The 18,950-nt window shown below is 48.8% G+C and overlaps 1 protein-coding gene across 4 annotated transcripts in view; it reads left to right on the plus strand.

Annotated features, from left to right (window-relative positions):
- Positions 1-18,950, plus strand: part of CADM3 (cell adhesion molecule 3) — a 99,869-nt gene that overhangs the window by 50,494 nt on the left and 30,425 nt on the right. For all 4 annotated transcript variants that reach the window (XM_081891748.1, XM_081891749.1, XM_081891750.1 and 1 more), the window contains exon 2: positions 18,276-18,416. In XM_081891748.1, the coding sequence (XP_081747874.1) occupies positions 18,276-18,416 (141 nt within the window). The remainder of the gene's footprint in view (positions 1-18,275; positions 18,417-18,950) is intronic.

Consider the following 18,950-nt stretch of genomic DNA (forward strand, 5'->3'; position numbering starts at 1 on the left):
GACTTCTCCAAACTGAATGAATGGGCGGTAAAATGGCAAATGCATTTCAGTGTAAGTGTAGCATGATGCACATTGAGGAAAAATAAAATCTTAATTTCGTATATACAAGCCTGGGGTCTGAACTGGCAGTGACTGACCAAGAACAAGATCTTGGGGTCATAGTAGTTAGGTTGGGGAATATGTTGGCCCGGTGGGCTTCAGTGGTGAAAAGCAAGAATTACATGCAAGGAATCATTAGGAAAGGGATTGGAAATAAATTCTGCTGATATCCTAATGTCATTGTACAAATCTATGGTGCATCTGCATTTGGAATACTGTGTCCAGTTGTGGTCATAATTTATATCTAGGGCTGGGAAGAAAAATAAGCTACAGAAATGGGTTAATTACCTTGACTTACATTTGCACTCCCATCCATTCCCAGAATCATCTGTTCCAAATATCCAGAGGTGCTGGATTTGATTTATTAGAATTAAAAGATATTAATTTCTATGGTCAGAAGCAATCGTTTGTGAGTGGAAGTGATTTGCATATTTGCTTGCTTTGGGGTGTGTGTGTAGAACATTTGAATATTCATCGAGGTATGTTAGAATCCAATATTTTTGTGGCTGCTTAAGAGCTGGGATAGTATTGTAGCGTAATGTGTAATTCTGTGCATGTTTACACACAGGTATAATTCATACTGAGTCCAATAGGGCTGATTCCCATGTGAGAATGCATAGGTGGTATAGCCTTACTTCCCAGCAAGCGCGCCTAGGTTTGCAACCTGAGCTATGACCAGAAAGTCCTGGGTTCAAATCTTTCTTCTCTACCCTGAACACCCTAGGTGGCCTAAGTAAGCTGTTTATATCAGCTTCCGCAATAGATGGAGCAATCGGTCCATTTCAGCTTTTCCCCATTTCTCTTTTCCCCCTTGTCTTAAATTCCGTTCCTCACATTTTAAAAAATCGTTGTGAAAACTTGCCAGCATTTTAATGCCTATTTCTGCTAATAAGCCCATTTTTTCTGTAAGCAGCTTTGACTAATATACACCTTCTTATGAGCCATAGAGTAGGGCTAGTGCCAGCCCTGCCTGTAAACATCTGGTCATCCACTATGATTAGAGAGTGCTGGGCTGAATTAGCATTGCCTCCTAATTCTGCCCTCATTCTGATTTGTTCAGCGTTCTAAATGCCATAACTAATTGCCCGGGGGGAGTGATTTCATTCAGCCTTATGACCTACTTCGCAGGGTTCTTGTGCAGATGTGTGGGGAGTGCTTTGAACATCCGAAAGCAGAGGTGGGAGGGGAGCCTGTGGCCCTCCAGATGTTTCTGGAGCACAGCATTCATTGTCCCGGGCCGCTTGTAATTATTTACTGAATTTATATCACACTTTTCCCTCCAAGGAGCTCAAGGTGACGTAGATGGTTCTCCCCCTCCTCATTTAATCAACACAAACCCCTGCATGGAAGGTTAGGCTGAGAATCCAACCCTCCACAATGCAGGCATCTCAACACAGGGTCTCCCATCCGATTTGTTAACCATACTGGACCCTGCTTAGCTTTGCAAATGTGCTAGCAGTTTTTAGTGCTGCACCACTCTCAGGAGCCATGGTCACCCAGTGAGCTTCATGGTCAAATGGGGTTTCAAACCCTGGTCTTTCCCAGATCCTAATCCAACACCCTATGCTGGCTGGGGCAGATGGGAGTTGGAGTCTAGCAGCATTCGGAGGACCACAGATCCCACCAACCCTGCTCGAACACTATATATGTGCAAAATGTTATTGCTGAAACACAGAGGATTCAGCTGGATTGTAATTAAGGCGTTCATCGGAAGCTGTTAAGTGGGAACAACCGAGCTGCTGATTTAATCACAGTTTTTAAAAACATGGATTATTCCTTGGAAGTGATTGGGAGCTGACCCCTCTGAGAGGCTGCATGGAGCCGATAGCAGCATCTTGATTTAAGACTCCCCTCCCTCCAAAGACTAAATGATTTGTCTGTATTAATTAGTCAAGGAAAACTGTCATCTTAGATACCATCACCTATAGCGAGAGACTGTAATATTTATAGTAATTAGTTAATTAATTAATTTGCTAAAACAGAGACGGTTAATGGATGTGGGGGAAGAGGGGATCCTGCCGCTGATTGACAGTCAGAATGAAGGCTCTCGTGCAGCATTTCCGACAAGGCACAAGAGTTTTGGATGAATTCCGTACCACTGTGATGACTTGTGATTTGTTGAATGGGCTTGTTTTGAAAGCTGCAGTCAGGGTAAGATGGACAAATGGGCATGTCTGAGTTATGCTAGAGCAGCCGTCTAGGCAGTTTATGGAAATCAAGACCTTTATAATGTATTTTTTAAAAATAAAATAAAATCCACAATCAAGTTTTTTGCAGCCTTGGTAGCTTTTGACTTTGGAACAGTGTTTTTAAGGCTGTTAATTGATGTGCCTTCCCCTTTTATTTTTTGATGCGGCTTTTATGGAACACTTGTAAGCCTCTTTGAAGGACTAGGAGGGAAAGTGATAATATTTGGATTACTGCAGTGGTGCACTCTGAGAGGGGCTCCCCTTGCTCCTGATCTGGAAGCTGCGGGTAGTGCAGAATGCTGCGGCACGATAGCTGACACCTTTGCTTGGAGGTCTGCGCTGGTTGCCAATATGCTACTGGGCCAAGTTCAAGGTGTTATGTAGAAAGCCTTTTAACAACTTGGGACCTGTGAGATCTCCTTAGCCCACCCAATCACTTCAATTTGAGGAACTGGCACCATTGCAGGTGCCATGTAATGCCCATTCCACATTTGTAAGAAAACAGTCTTTTCATGTTCCACTTTGGAACTCCCTGCCTATGGATATCAGGCAGGTGCCTTCACTGTACTTATTTCATAGCCAGCTAAAAACATTTTTGTTTAGACCAGCCTTCCTCAAACTTGGACTACCCAGATGTTGTTGGACTACAACCCCCATGATCCCTGGCCACGGGTCCTGCTAGCTAGGGATGATGGGAGTTGTAGTCCAACCATATACGGGGACCCAAGTTTGAGAAAGGCTGACTTAGACAAACCTACCCAGATATTTGGGATGCGGGTGGCGCTGTGGGTTAAACCACAGAGCCTAGGACTTGACGATCAGAAGGTCAGCGGTTCGAATCCCCACGACGGGGTGAGCTCCCGTTGCTTGGTCCCAGCTCCTGCCAACCTAGCAGTTCGAAAGCACGTCAAAGTGCAAGTAGATAAATAGGTAGCACTCCGGCGGGAAGGTAAACGGGGTTTCCGTGCGCTGCTCTGGTTTGCCAGAAGCGGCTTCGTCATGCTGGCCACATGACCCAGAAGCTGTACACCAGCTCCCTCGGCCAATAAAGCGAGATGAGTGCCGCAACCCCAGAGTCGGCCACGGCTGGACCTAATGGTCAGGGGTCCCTTTACCTTTACCTACCCAGATATTTAGAGCACTGGTGTGTGTTTGCACCACGAATTGCTGCACATTTTTCTTGTGGGAGGTTCTTGGAGTTTTGTCCCAACATGTGCTTAACACCATAAACCAGGGAGTTGGAGAACTTGTGGTTCTCCAGATATTGCTGGACTTCAGCTCCCAGCAGGCCCTGCCAGTGTAGCTAATAGCCAGGAATGGTGGGAGCTGTCACAGATAGGTGGGGAATCTTAGGACAGATGTCCAGATGTGGCCCTCCAGGCTTCTCTCTCTGGTCCTTGAGACTCTCCTTGGGCCACACTCTTCACCAGCCCTGCTTTTCACCCTCTTTGGTTCCTTTAATTCTCCCCAGGGAGGCTCGTCTGGCACCTTCATGACATATCTTTAGGCTCCAGGCAAAAACATTTATCTTCTCCCTGGCCTTTGGTTAATTAAATAATCTGTGGCCTTTAAAACTGTGTGTAAGGGGCGTTATTACAAGGGACGCGGGTGTCGCTGTGGGTTAAACCACAGAGCCTAGGACTTGCTGATCAGAAGATCGGCGGTTCGAATCCCCGCAACGGGTTGAGCTCCCGTTGCTTGGTCCCTGCTCCTGCCAACCTAGCAGTTCAAAAGCACGTCAAAGTGCAAGTAGATAAATAGGTACTGCTCCAGCGGGAAGGTAAACGGTGTTTCCGTGTGCTGCTCTGGTTCGCCAGAAGCGGCTTAGTCATGCTGGCCACATGACCCGGAAGCTGTATGCCTGCTCCCTCGGCCAATAAAGCGAGATGAGCGCCACAACCCCAGAGTCGGTCACGACTGGACCTAATGGTCAGGGGTCTCTTTACCTTTACCTTGAGGGGCGTTATTGTTTTTGTTTGTGATTAAAGTATGTATTTTTGTGTTTTTATGTTGTAAATGGCCGTGTGGTCATCTGATGAAGGCCAGTATAGAAAACAAACGAATAATAATAATAATAATAATAATAATAATAATAATAATAATAATTTATTTATACCCCGCCCATCTGGCTGGGTTTCCCCAGCCACACTGGGCGGCTTCCAACAAAACACTAAAATACAATAACCTATTAAACATTAAAAGCTTCCCTAAACAGGGCTGCCTTCAGATGTCTTCTAAAAGTTTGGTAGTTATTTTCCTCTTTGACATCTGGTGGGAGCGCGTTCCACAGGGCAGGTGCCACTACCAAGAAGGCCCTCTGCCTAGTTCCCTGTAACTTGGCTTCTCGTAGCGAGGGAACCGGCAGAAGGCCCTCGGCGTTGGACCTCAGTGTCCGGGCAGAACGATGGAGAACAAACAAACAAACAAACAAACAAACAAACGGATAATGGCTCTGGCTTTCCTGAATGAAGGGTAGAGAGCAGTGAATGTGTCCACAAACTAATCTACTGTACAAAGGAGTTTTTCCGCCCACTTCCAGCTCATGCAAATTAAGTACCATTTGGGGAAAGCACCATAGCTCAATGGTAGAGCACCACCTCTTAATGCAGAAGGCTCCGGGTTCAACCCCCAGCATCTCCAGTTACAGCAGCTGCCAGTCAGAGTTGGCAATACTGGCCTCAGTAGACAAATAGCTTGACCTGATATAGCTAAGCAATAACCTCTAAGCGAAAATAGATCAAGTCCCTAATGTTCTTAACCTGTGTTATGAGTGGCAATGATTTTTTTTAAAAAAAGAAAATATTATGTATTCCCCCTCCCAACTTATTTTGTGTCATTATGGCATAAAATGTCACCTAACAACTCTAACATGAGTCTGGAGGGAAACTTTGTTCCAAAAAGGGAAATTCTTCTGTACGTGGCGGGAAACATTGATGAAGAAAATCGACAAAACGCTCTTCTTCAGCCTGAACTGTGTCACTCACCCAGGGAAGCCTCTCGGCTGATCCTGTCAGCTCCCTCCTCTGCTCATTCCTCCTTTATCCTGCCTGTTTCAGCCCATACAAAGCAGGAGCAAAGGAAGATATTGGTCCACCTAGCCCCATATTGTCTACACAGACCAGCAGCAGCTCTACAAGTTTTCAGACAGGAAACTGGAGATGCCCAGGATTTAACCCATGACATTTTACATGCAAAGCATGTGCTGTACTACAAGGCTTGACTTTTCTACTAAAATTAAGTGAAGGTCCCAGTCCCCATTGTTTTGGATGAGGGGCTGATTTCAATAGGAATACAAAAAGCTGCCTTATCAGACCATTAGTCCTTCTAATTCAGTGCTATCAGCACCAGTCTTGGGGACCCTCAGGCCCAGGATCTGAATGCAACCCTCCAGGTCTCCCTGGCTGGTCCTCAGCACTCTCTGCTGGCTGCACCCTGAGAGTATTGTCTGGCTGGATTGTGTCCTTGAACTCTGATAATGCTTCTTGCCTGCCTGAATGGAGGCTAGAGAAAGAAACTCTTAACATACTGGTACAGAAGTAAACACCTGTGTTGCGCCTCCCACCTTCCCCTCTGGCCGTGCCCACTGCTGGCATATGGCCCTTGGAAGGTTGCACAGAAGGTTATGTGGCCCTCCTAATGTACTACACTCATTGGAAGCATATTCCAGGATTTTAGACTGGCATATTTCCCTCCTGTTGCTCGTGCTCCTCCTTTAGCCAATTTGTGATTGGAGGAATTCAACACCATTCCTTTTGGTGGGTGTCAATAGTTGGATGTCTGAGGACACACCGTGGTGCACAACAGTGGCGTGGCGTAGGAGGACCACAGGGGTGGTTGCTCAGGGTACAAAATGGTTAAAAAGGTAAAGGTAAAGGACCCTTGACAGTTACGTCCAGCCGCAAATGACTCTGGGGTTGCGGCGTGCATCTCGCTTTACTGGCCGAGGGAGCTGGCGTTTGTCTGCAGACAGTTTTTCCGGGTCATGTGGCCAGCATGACTAAGCCGCTTCTGGTAAAACCAGAGCAGCGCACGGAAACACCGTTTACCTTCCCGCCAGAGTGGTATCTATTGATCTACTTGCGCTTTGACGTGCTTTCGAACGGCTAGGTTGGCAGGAGCAGGGACTGAGCAACGGGAGCTCACCCCATCGTGGGGATTCGAACCGCCGACCTTCCAATCGGCAAGACCTAGGCTCAGTGGTTTAGACCAGTGTTTCCCAACCGGTGTTCCGCGGCACACTAGTGTGCCGCCGGACGTTGCCTAGTGTGCCGTGGGAGGGAGGCGGGCGAGTCGGGCTAATCCTCCGGCCCCGCTCCCCCGGGGAACGTGCCCCGTCATCCACTTCTGCCTTGCTCCCTGTGACAGGAATTCCCCAAACTGCATCAGCATCTGCCGCTTGCCCAGCAGCCCCGGCGCTGCCTTGCGCCCGGCGCCCCCGCCATCCTCGGCGCAGGGAGCGAGGGGCGCGCAGGCAGGCGCTGCCCGGCGGAGCGACGGCTCCTTCCGAGCGGCTGGCAGTGTCTGGGCATGACTGGCCTCCCGCCTGGTCCCGCGGCGGCTGCAGACGCGGCCGAAGCAGTGCAGGGAAGGAGACGCCCGGCCGCCCAGCCCCGCCCCGCACGCTCCCTCTCTCTCTCGGCGGCCGGGGAGCGGGGCCAAAGCGGGCCCCCACCTGAGTGGCAGCTGCGTGAGCCAATAGGCGAGCTGGGGCAGAGGGGGAGGCGGGGCTCCGGAGAACAAAGGAGGGAGGGGGCACCCGGGAGAAGGGGGCAGGGCGGGAGGAGCGGGGAGCACGGCGCTGCGCCCGGGACGCCCCAGTTCCGCCGGGTGAGAAGCCGGCGGCCTACCTCTGCTGGCCGTGGAAGGCAGCCGGGTCTGGGTCGCGCCCCGAGAGTGGCGGGGTCCGCGCACAGCCTGCCCTCCAGGCTGGGAAGTGGCTCCTAGGCTCCGCCTGAAGCCACGCAGAGCCCGCAAGGCGCCCTCGGCGCAACTTGGCCGGGGCAAAAGGCGAAGCTCTGGAGGGAAAGGCGGCCGGATTCCCCTCCTCGGCGGGTCCGGTGGTCTCCCGCCTCCTCTGAGGAAGGGTCTCTTCTTCAGCTTTTCTGATCCTTCGTGGCCCCGTTGGGAGAAGCCGAAATAAATAATGGCCGTGCCATTAAAGTTCTCTCTTTTATAAAAGGGATCCTAATAGAATCGTAGAGTTGGAAGGGATCCCCAGGGCTATCCAGTACTGTACAACCCCTGCAGTGCAGGAATCTCAGCCATAGCATCCATGGCAGACAGACATCCCACCTCTGCTTAAAAACCTCCAAGAAGGGAAAAACCTCCCGAGGGAGACCATTCCCCTGTTGAACAGCCCTTACCAGCAGAAAGTTCTTTCCCATGTTTAGTCAAAATCTTTATTGTAACGTGAATCCACTGGTTCGAGTCCTACCTTCTCTACCTTCTATGCTGTTACTATTTTTTTATTTTTTTTTACATAAGTAAAAAGTGACCTTTCCCCATCTGGCATGGTGGTGTGCCTCGAGATTTTTTTCATGAAACAAGTGTGCCTTTGCCCAAAAAAGGTTGGGAAACACTGGTTTAGACCATAGCACCACCTGCGTAACAAAATGGTTAGGAGCACAAAATTTCAACATCCGGTGCTACCTCAATACAGCTGCATGCTTCCGTCGCTGGGCTCCATTGAAAACAGCTTCTCCATGCGAACCAGGAAGTGACCTCTCCGGACAACAGAACAACTCTTCTTATGTTGTCTCTGTGGTTGTGATCTTCCAGGTGACACAGATGCCATTAGGCAGCTGAATGTGCATGCATACTCCATCTGTTTCCCTAACCACCCACCCTGCCGTCCGTGTGGCTCTAGACACTGGCAACCCATGCTACACACACACACACACACACACACACACATATACACACACTATATGTACAGTGGTACTTCGGGTTAAGTACTTAGTTCGTTCCGGAGGTCCATTCTTAACCTGAAACTGTTCTTAACCTGAAGCACCACTTTAGCTAATGGGGCCTCCCCATGCAGCCGCGCCGCCAGAGCATGATTTCTGTTCTCATCCTGAAGCAAAGTTCTTAACCTGAAGCACTATTTCTGGGTTAGCGGCGTCTGTAACCTGAAGCGTATGTAACCTGAGGTACCACTGTATATATGTTGGAAGCTGCCAGAGTGTCTGGGGCAACCCTGTGAGATGGGTATGGTATAAATATAATAATAATAATAATGGGGCATCCCTAATTTTCATTGGAGAAATTTGGGAAGGTATGTATACTGCAGCTACCTATGTTCTTAAGTAGGACACGCGGCCTATTTTCCAGCCTCCCCCTCCTTCCCTCCTGCTCCTTTGTCTCATGAGCAGGCGTCTGCTCCACTGCCCTTGGAGCGGAGCGAATCCATAGCATCTCGCCGCCTGCAGGGTGTCCACAGTTGCCTTGCAGTCCCCAGGGAACAGCAGTTGGACTGGCTCCAAAGCGCTCTGCTTGCATTCCTTGTCAGGGGCAGCTGTTATCACATGCAAGCAGGTCCTGGCATCCGTCGCCTCGGGCAGGACTCCGTTCCGGGCCTTGCCGGCATCTTAAGCCAAATGCTTTGTGATCCATTGCTCCATTCCCTTGGCATTTTTTTGTATGCTCTCCCTCCCCCCAATGCCTCCAGTGCCAGGCATGCAGTTTCCACAGGTCCCCAGTCGGAATCTCATGACTGGGAGAAATGTAATCTGGAAGGGTTTGGTTTATTTTATTTTCTGAAGATATAATATTGGGTGGGGAGGGAGAGAAACATTATCAGATGACACTAACAGTGAAAACATTTGTTCAGTAAAAATATTCTATTCCTGACTAAAACCTATAAATTAATATAAGCAAACCCACAACCCTGAGATTATGAGTCTCATGTTCTTATCCTTCCGTCTACTATTTATCACATTCATATCCTGCCTTTCCTCCCAGGAGTTCAAGGTGGCATAAATGGTCTCCTGCTCACGTCTTTATTTTATTTTATCCTCACGACAACCCTGTGAGGTAGTTTAGGCTCAGAGACCATGGGTTGCATCCTGTGCTCAAACCCATGACCCTGAGATTAAGAGTCTCATGCTCTACCAACTGAGCTATCCATGGTAAAAAGGTAAAAAGTAAAGGACCCCTGGATGGTTAAGTCCAGTCAAAGGCAACTATGGGGTTGCGGCGCTCATCTCGCTTTTCAGGCTGAGGAAGCTGGCGTTTGTCCTCAGACCACTTTCTGGGTTATGTGGTCAGCATGACTAAACCACTTCTGGCGCAATGGGACACCATGACAGAAACCAGAGTGCACGGAAACGCCGTTTACCTTCCCACCGCAGTGGTACCTATTTATCTACTTGCACTGGCGTGCTTTCGAACTGTTCTGTTGGCAGAAGCTGGGACAGAGCAACGTGAGCTCACTCTGTCTCGGGGATTCAAACCGCTGACCTTCCAATTGGCAAGCCCAAGAGGCTTAGTGGTTTAGACCATAGCACCACCCGCATCCCATATCCATGGTATCTTAACAGTGGCCAGGATAGACAACCAGATGGCCACGAGAGCCTGCAGACAGGGCCATTTTGGTTGCAGAAAGGGCAAGAAGATGAAACCAACTAACATGGGAGACTTTCTGAAGAAGAAGGTCAATAGAGCCTGAGTGCTGGATCAGGCCAAAGGGGCCCCATCATAATGCAGATCCTGTTCTCCCAGTGGCCGACCAGATGCCACGATGAGGAGACTGTGAGCAGGACACACACGCGTATCCTTGAGCCCAGGCCACTCGGCTACGCCCTCGGCTGCCGCATGTGTCTTTGTTTGCCTGTGACAGTTTCACCTCCCTTTGGGGCATCCTGCCTTTTGTTTTGTTTTATCTGTCCATGCTTGGTTGCTTTATGTCGCTATAGCAAAGAATAACAGTGATACAAATGGTGTTTTGTCGTGGTTTCAGACCATCAACCCCTGGGATTTTCTTGGCTGCCTGGGAAAAAAAATAAATTAAATCACAGTTGCTATTGTTCCTCCTCCTTTGCTATTTGCTGCATTGTTCCTCTCATTTGCTGCCTCCTTTTCTTCCTCTGGAGGTATTTTCCCAACCCACCCGCCCCACCAGCCCCCAGTTGTATTGATTTGGCCCCTCCCTCCTCCACATCGATTATGACTCCTCCACCCCTCCTTCTCTCCTTCTCTTTCACATTCTGCCCTTCCGGATCCGTGCTGGTCTTTTGCTGCTTCCTGGCATCATTAAAAAATCTCTCTCTCCGTTGTGCATGAGACACATTTTTGATCCAACCTCCAGTTGGTCAAGTTTATTCCAAGGGGAAAAGGCTGTTTCCACGCCTGACCCTCATTTAAAACCCACTAGGTTCTTATGTTCTTAAGCTCAGGATGTGAAATAAATAGAGGGTGAAACTTGGAGTGTGTTTTGGAAGAAAGAATCCGCTTATTTAAAGAAACCATTTAAAGTTGTTGGTTATTGTTGTTTTCAAATGGCTTCTTTAAATAAGCTCCTTCTCTCTCTCCCATTCTACCCAGCCATTCCATAGTCCACCATCTATTTATTTCACATCCTGAGCTTAAGAATGTAAGACAAGCCCTGCTGGATTGGGGCAAAGGGGCCCCATCTCATCCAGTTTCCTGTTCTCACAGGGGCCAGCCAGGGGCCTATATGGGAAGCCCCCAAGCAGATCGTGAGCAGAAGAGCAACACTCTCCACTTGTGATTGTCGGCATGCAGAGGGCCGGGAGGCCAGCTGGCTAGCCCCGGCTGGGCCATCTCCTTCCAGCCGTCCTGCTGCGAAGACTATCACTTCTGCTCCGATGTAAATCAGCGACCCAGGCTTCAAAGCCAGGGCACACTATCAGCAGATCGAACTGCGCACACAGAATAGGCATGAGGCTTGTGGAAGCATACTACAACTACAGATTTATTAATCATAAATCAGGACAAAGAAACATGTCGTCTCTTTCTCATGTCGTCTCAGAGAGAACAGCTAAAAGCAAAAGCTATACACACAATGGAAGTTCCCAGCATACTGTGCTGGAATGTAAACAGACATGTGACATGCAACAATTCCACACGCCTGTTCCTTAAGGTGGAATGGAAATGTCAACAGTGATTCCCAGCAACTGGTCTTCAGAGGCACATACTGCCTCCAACAGTCAGGGTAAAACACAGCCATATTGGCTGGTACCCATTGATAGCGGCCTTATCCTCTCCAGTCCCAAGGACTGAAGGTGGATGTAATTAATATATATCTGCACCAATATAATATATATTTTGGCTCCCCCTCCAAGCTATCCTGCTTTGGGGGAGTTACATTGAGCACTCCTTCCCTGTATAGATCCACATGTTCCTTATTGTTGGAAATAATTTATGATGATGTTGTTGTTGTTGTTGTTAACCTGCCTTTTCTTCCTACAAGAACTCAAGGCAGCTTACAGATGAAAATAACAACAGCTAAAACCATAAGGGGGAAATCATTAAAAACAATTACAGTTGTTCCTTAGTTCTGGAACACCTTGTGACTCGAACGTTTTGGCTCCCGAATGCCGCAAACCCGGGAGCGAGTGTTCGGGTTTGTGAACGTTTTTGGGGAAACCGAATGTCCGACGCAGCTTCCGATTGAGTGCAGAAAGCTCCTGCAGCCAATTGGAATCCATGCCTTGGTATTTGAACATTTTCGGGAGTCAAACTGACTTCCGGAACAGATTCTGTTCGACAACCAAGGTATGACTGTTTTAGAATCATAGAGTCGGAAGGACCATGAGGACAAATCTTGCCCAACGCTCAAAAATGCAGGGATGTGCACCTATCCCATCTGGGCAATGAACATGCAACCTTGGCATTATCAGCACTACGCTCCAACCCACTGAGATATCCAACTGAAGTGACTCCCAATGAATTCTATGGAACTAGAGTCAATGGGTAACCTCAGAATCTGCTTTACCGTGGTACCTCTGGTTGCGAACAGGATCCGTTCCGGAGCCCCATTTGCAACCTGAAAGGAACGCAACCCACGTCTGTGCATGCACGGGTCGCAATTCGCTACTTCTGCACATGCGCGTGATGTCATTTTGCGCATCTGTGCATGCGCGAGTGGTGAAACCCGGAAGCAACCCTTTCCAGCACTTCCGGGTTGCCATGGGATGCAACCTGAAAAAAACGTATCATTAAGCAAACGTAACAAGAGGTATGACTGTATATGGAGTCAGATCCTTGGTCAGTCTAGCTCAGAGTTGTCTACACAATGACTGGCAGCAGCTAAGAACATGAGAAGAGCCTACTGGATCAAGCCAATGGCCCATCTGGTCCAGCATCCTGTTCTCACAGTGGCCAACCAGATGCTTGTGGGGAACTCACAAGCAGGATCTGAGCACAAGAGCCTTCTCCCCTCTTGTGTTTTCTGGCATTCAGAAGCAACTGTGGAGCATAGTCATCATGGCTTGGTATCCTTCGGTAGCCCTCTCCTCTGTGAGTTTGTCTAATCCTCTTTTAAAGCCATCTCGGTTGCTTGGTGGCCATCACTTCCTTCTGAGAGAGAGAGTTCCATAGTTTATGTGCTCCCTGGAGATGGAATCTGGGCCTTCTTGCATGGAAAGCAAATGCTCTGTCACTGAGCTTTTCCCTTTGCCATCTAAGATGCAGCGGCAAACAGCCAAAACCACCAAGGGGGCCATCCATTCTGTCCTATTGGGGGAAATAAAGCCTAGCATTATTCAACATGCTGGAACAGACCATCTGCTCGCTGCCCCCATTGCTGAGCAGCCCAGGTCCCCTCAGGCAGGCTGCTCACTGGAGAAGGTATAATGGGCTCCCCGCGATATATAGATATTCTCCATCCAAAGCACAGGCACTTTTTTTGGTCGTAAATAATAAAAACAGGTCCTGGGGCAGAGCACCTGAATGAGCTCTGCTCCTTTGCTCTCTCTCTCTCTGAAAACAAATGGTGCAGGTTCCCCCCCCACAATGCACCTGGGGTTTGGTTCATTTGCTCCCCCTTGACCCAGTTTCATACGGAACACGCTCCCCGGGTCCCCCTTGTCCCTTTTAGACGCAAGTCAAGAAGATTGACAGCCATGGGGCATTGGTGGCGTCTTCCAAAGGGGGTGAAGAGGCACTGTTTTTCTTCGGAAGATGATATAAAGATCAATTCTTTTCCATGGCAACCAAAGAGCAGAGAAAAGGGGATGAGATTTGACAGCAGAAAATAGACTGGAGCCTGGTTGCGTTTGGGCAAGGAGGATTAAACATTGGGCAGCAAAGATTCACTCAGCAGGGAGGAAGGGAAATCTGTCCATTTCAGTTTCTCTCTGTTCCTCATTTCTACAGTCCTAAGTTTAGTTCTCTGCATCAGTTTGTGATTTTTAAAAAAGTCGTTGTGGAAATCCATCAGCGTTTTCATGCAAATTTCTCCATCACTGTACCCAACTTTGCCTAGCTACACATTTTTGCAAAGGAAGTTCCACTGGTACAAAGCATTTGGGTGCATTCTTCTTACTAGAGAGCGAGCATGGCGTAGTGGTTAGTTTGTTGGTCTAGAACCTGGGTGACCAGAGTTCGAATCCCCACTCGGCCATGAATAGGGCTGCCATATTTCAAATACTGTAGTGTTTGAATTGGCAACCCTAGCCATGAAGCTCACTGGGTGGTCTTCGGCTAGTCACTTGCTCTCAGCCTCACCTACCTCCCATGGTTGTTGTGAGGATAAAATGGAGAGGGGAACTGTGCAAAAACCACACAGAGCTCCTTGGAGGAAAAGCAAACATAAATCATCATCCTGTGTGCATTGTGATGGGCCCAGGTACACAGTGCTGAGCTGGAGAAGTGAACTGCAAAATTCGGAGACGTGTGAATTTCAAAGAGGGGATGCGTTTCAGTTTGTGTACTGTTTTGGGAAGTAGGGATTAGGTAGCTTTGCCTTTAAATGTGAACAGAATTGATTGTCTCTCCTTTCCCTACTGGGAGACAAGTTTATGGTTTCTAGTACAGGCTGTTTTCAAGGATTTAGGTGCTCTGTCTCACTGTAGTTCCTCTGGCCCATCGCCCATAATTTACACATGGTTTATGAACCAGGCTGCCAAGAGTATGCTCACATGTTGCAGCAGGGTAGAGAACTTTTGTTGGGCTGAGGGCCACCTTCCCTAGTGGACAGCCTTCCAGGGGCCACCTGCCCATGGTGGACGGGGCCAGAGGCATAGATGGGCACAGGCATCGATCTGATTCTTACCTTTGTACAGAAAGTGACATTCCAGCCGTGCAAAAGCCAGAGGTTTCTACACACACACACACACACACACACACACACACACACACACACCCCAAGCCTCCTTCCATATACTCCTCAACCCTCCTGATTTGAGCAGAAAACAACAACAACAATTATTTTATTATTTATACCCTGCCCATCTAACTGGGTGCACCAGCCACACATATAAACATCAAACGTCAAACATTTAAAAAGTCCCGATACAGATCTGCCATCAGATGTCTTCTAAAAGCCAGATAGTTGTTTATTTCCTTGACATCTGATGGGAGGGCGTTCCACTAGGCGGGCACCACTACTGAGAAGGCCCTCTGCCTGGTTCCCTGTAATCTCACTTCTCGCAGTGAGGGAACCACCAGAAGGCCCTCAGGGCTGGACCTTAGTTTTGAGCTGAATGAAAGGGGTGGAACGTATACAGGGCCGAAGCCATTTAGGGCTTTAAAGGTCAGCCCCAACACTTTGAATTGTGCTTGGAAACATACCAGGAGTCAGTGTAGATCCTTTACGGCTAGTGTTATATGGAATTGACAGGAACACCACCTTGTCTCTGACGAGGTTCTGCTGCTGGGGCCATTGCTATGCTGGCTGGTTGCTTGACCATGAGCCAGTGAAGTCCACACTGGCAGGCCATGCTCCAGGTTTTCCGAAACCCCAGACATGCTGTATCCAGGTCTGGGCACCACAGTTTAAAGAGGCTATTGACAAGCTGGAATGTGTGCAGAAGGAGACGACTGTGTGGAGAGGGCTGCAGAATTCATGTCCTGCTTGCCAGCCTCCAAAGAGGCATCTGGCTGGCTGTTGGAGTGTGCCATGCCAACTTCTGAGGGAAGCAGTTTGATGAGGAAATGCTTTAGTGGTCAGAAGAACCTGTTTTGCATGCAGAAGGTCCCGGACACAATCCCTGGCATCACTTGTCAGGGCTGGGGAAAGACCCCCATCTAAACTCCTGGAGAGCTGCTGCCAGTCAGTGCTGCCAAGACTAAGCTAAATGGATCAATAAGGCACCTTCCCCTGTTGGGAAAGGTCTGTAACTCAGTAGGCCATCTGCTTTGCATGCAGAAGGGTGCCGGTTTCAATCGCCGAAATCTCCAAGTAAGGCCGGGAATGTTCCCTGCCTGAAACCCCAGAGAGCTGCTGCCAGCCAGTGTCAACAACACTGAGCTGGACAAACCAATAGCCCGGCTTGGGGTAAGGCAGCTTTCTGTGGGCTCCATGGGCTTTTTGGCATAGTTCAGCAGGGCTCTTGATGCATCCTTACAAATCAGGATACCTGCTCAGGTACATTCCTGAATTGTTCCCAGGGCTGGATTAACCATTAAGCAAAATAAGCAGGTGCTCAGGGCATCAGAGGGAAGTTGGGGGGGGGGCACCACAGAAATTTTCCATTGCCAGATTTTTAGCATTAATGGTCGCCAGTGGCTCAGCTGAGCATTCATTTTCTCAATTGAAGTATATTTTTTAAATCCCAGCGGAGCAACTAGGCAACAAGGTGGGCTGGCTGCCTTATCACAACTAAGTATAGAAGCAGATGCATTGCATAAGATTAGTTTTGAGGAGCTGATCAAAGACTATGTAATTGCGGGGGGGTCAGGTCAAATATAAATAAAGTGGAAGTCTACAAAAACAAGCATTGTTTCCCACCTGACTGTAAGTTCCGTTTCATTTTGAAAAATAGAATTTTACTTTACAGTTTATTGTTGTTTATGTTTTGAATTCGATATATATATGGGGGCTCCAAAATCTTTTAAGTGCTATGAGCCCCGAAAAGTCTTAATCCAGCCCTGACTGAAGTGATTTTGATGCTGCGGTCGATTGTGCCACAGCCATGTGCTGAAATGCCACTGCTGTGCATACTTTGGCTGCGTGGGGGAAGTGGACACAGGACAAGGGGCTGCTGTTTTGCCAGGCAGCTGAGGCTGCGCGCTAGGGGCGATTTTATTCTCCAGCTGCTTCTTGCCTGGGTTCTTTGGACAGAGCAGAGGTGGGGAGGAACTTGGGGCCGTAACCCCGGCCAACGAGGCGGGATGGAATGTGCTTAGCGGAGACGCCCACAGAGCCCAGAGGCAACGACTTGAGAAGGGTTGCTGGCAACGAAAGCACATTCTTAAAATATGTTTATTTGACTGCTGCTGCTGCTGGCTTAGCAAGGAAACTTCCAGTAAATTGCTCAATGTCCTCCCCCCCCCCCCCGAGGACCCAGCAGTGATGGGTCCTCAAAGAATCATAGAACTGTAGAATTGGAAGGGAACACAAGAGTCATCTAGTCTAACCCCTTGCAATGCAGGAATCTTTTGCCCTGTGTGGGGCTGAAACCCACGACCCTGAAATTAAAAGTCTCCTGCTCCACTGACTGAGCAATCCCAACAGTATGCTGCTTAGCTGTTCTTCAATGGGGAATGTGCAGTGCAGTGGCGTAGCGTGGGTTGTCAGCACCCGGGGCAAGGCAAGTAATTTGCACCCCCTAACCCATGGATTTGCGCCCCCTAACCCTAACCCCCAGATGTTGCGCCCGGTGCGGCCGGCCCCCCCTGCACCCCCCACGCTACGCCACTGGTGCAGTGTAAGACAGGATATGCCATGTTGCAACTGCCAGAACCAGGACCTGGAGGCAGACATCGCTTCAGGTTTCTAGTCCTTAAGATGGTCAGGCAAGGCTTTAGAGTGGTTGGCCGGTGCATGGTGAAATCTTGGGAACTAAGTGGGGTTCCTTTCCATTGGAAAGGGGCCACTATTTATTTATTTGCAGCACTTACACACCATTGGCCCAGAGCAGCTTACAAAAATTGGCACTAAAGGAGTTCCCAGCCCATCAGGCTCGCAAATCTAAAAGAGACGCAGCATACAAGGAAAAAGGAATGGTGGGAAAGCAAGCTCAAGCACAATTTTTGCCCTCTGTCTGGAATTTTTGAGCTGTGGTTCCCTGCACTTCAGGGGGTTCGACTAGATGACCCTTGGGGTCCCATCCAACTCTGCAATCCTATGATTGTGTGAGGAAGAGGAGGAGGAGAAGATGAAGAAAAGGCGGAGGAGGAATAATCTGGCTTTGCTGCACACTATTCTGGCAACTAGCCCAGAGGCCTAAAGCCTCTAAAACAGGCTGTTGTTCTCCTTCTTCATCGTGTTTCTTGACTGTTTGGCACCTTTGGGATCTTCCAAATGACCTGTTTACTGAGCATTCATCCTGACTTGCCGACACAAAGCTTGCAGGTGTGGTGAGGGGCTGGGAGGATGGTTGCTGTGTTAGTGAGCATTTGTTCTGATTTCTTCGCAGAGCAGTTATAAGGGCAATGAACATTCCTCCCGCATTTCTCCCAGTTTTGCTTGCAGGGGTGTCCATACGGTATTTCAACATCCTTTTCGTGTGTGTGTGTGTGTGTGTGTGTGTGTGTGTGTGTGTGTGTGAAGTTATATATATAATTACCTCCACATTTGCTGGGTGTTGATAGAATTTGCATGTGAAGGGAGATGGATTTTTTAAGCTTAGCTTTTCACTAAAATGACAGTTTTCCCTTGTGCAGGGGACTTAATTTGTATGGGGGAGACATTCTGTGATGTGAACTTTCTGCTGTAGCCCAAAGTGTTAGAGCCCCAGACACACCTCAATGAGAACTAGGCTCTTGCATATGTTTATGTTGGTAGGTTGTTCAGCGTCTCTCCCCACCCCACCCTTCTCTCTCTCTCTTCTTATGTTCAACATCCCTCTTGATTTCCTGCAGGGAGCCAGCCAACGACGTCGGATGAAATCGTGGTTGCAGGCTCCAAGGTGCTCCTCCAGTGTGAAGTGGAAGACCCTGATGACTCCTCCCTACAGTGGTCCAATCCTGCTCAACAGACGCTCTACTTCGGGGAGAAACGAGGTAGAGAATCTGCATTCCATCAGGGTCTTGAGCTGGGCAGAAGGGGCCCGGAGCTGTCTTTGGCGATGGGTGCTGAATTTATTCATTGTTCTTGATTTGTGCTCTTTCTCAGTCCCCTTCCCACTAAAAGTCCCTATCCTTCCCTCTCCAAAGTGTTGCACAGTATTAAAACAGGCTACCTAATGGATAACAATTTAGGTCCCACTTGGCTGTTCCATCACCCTCAGAAGCGCAGGAAACGGGGTTCTGGAAATTCATTCCCACAATAAGCAGTGATGCCCACCAACGTGGGTGGCCATTTTGAATACCCATGGCTGGGTGGAGTGTTATTGTGTTCGGGTTCTTATGTTCTCACCATGAGCATCTGGTTGACTACTAGGAGAACAGGGTGATGCCCTAGTAGGACCATTGGCCTGATCCTAGAACAAGGCTTTTCTTGCACTTCCCCACAGAGATGTACAATTTTTAACATGCACATTTTGGGTTTTGTGCCCACCTGCTTTGCTGAATTCATGTCACTCTGTTCCATTTTGG

The sequence above is a fragment of the Podarcis melisellensis genome, assembly GCF_964234715.1.
Source record: "Podarcis melisellensis genome assembly, chromosome: 16".
Classification (NCBI taxonomy): domain Eukaryota; kingdom Metazoa; phylum Chordata; class Lepidosauria; order Squamata; family Lacertidae; genus Podarcis; species Podarcis melisellensis.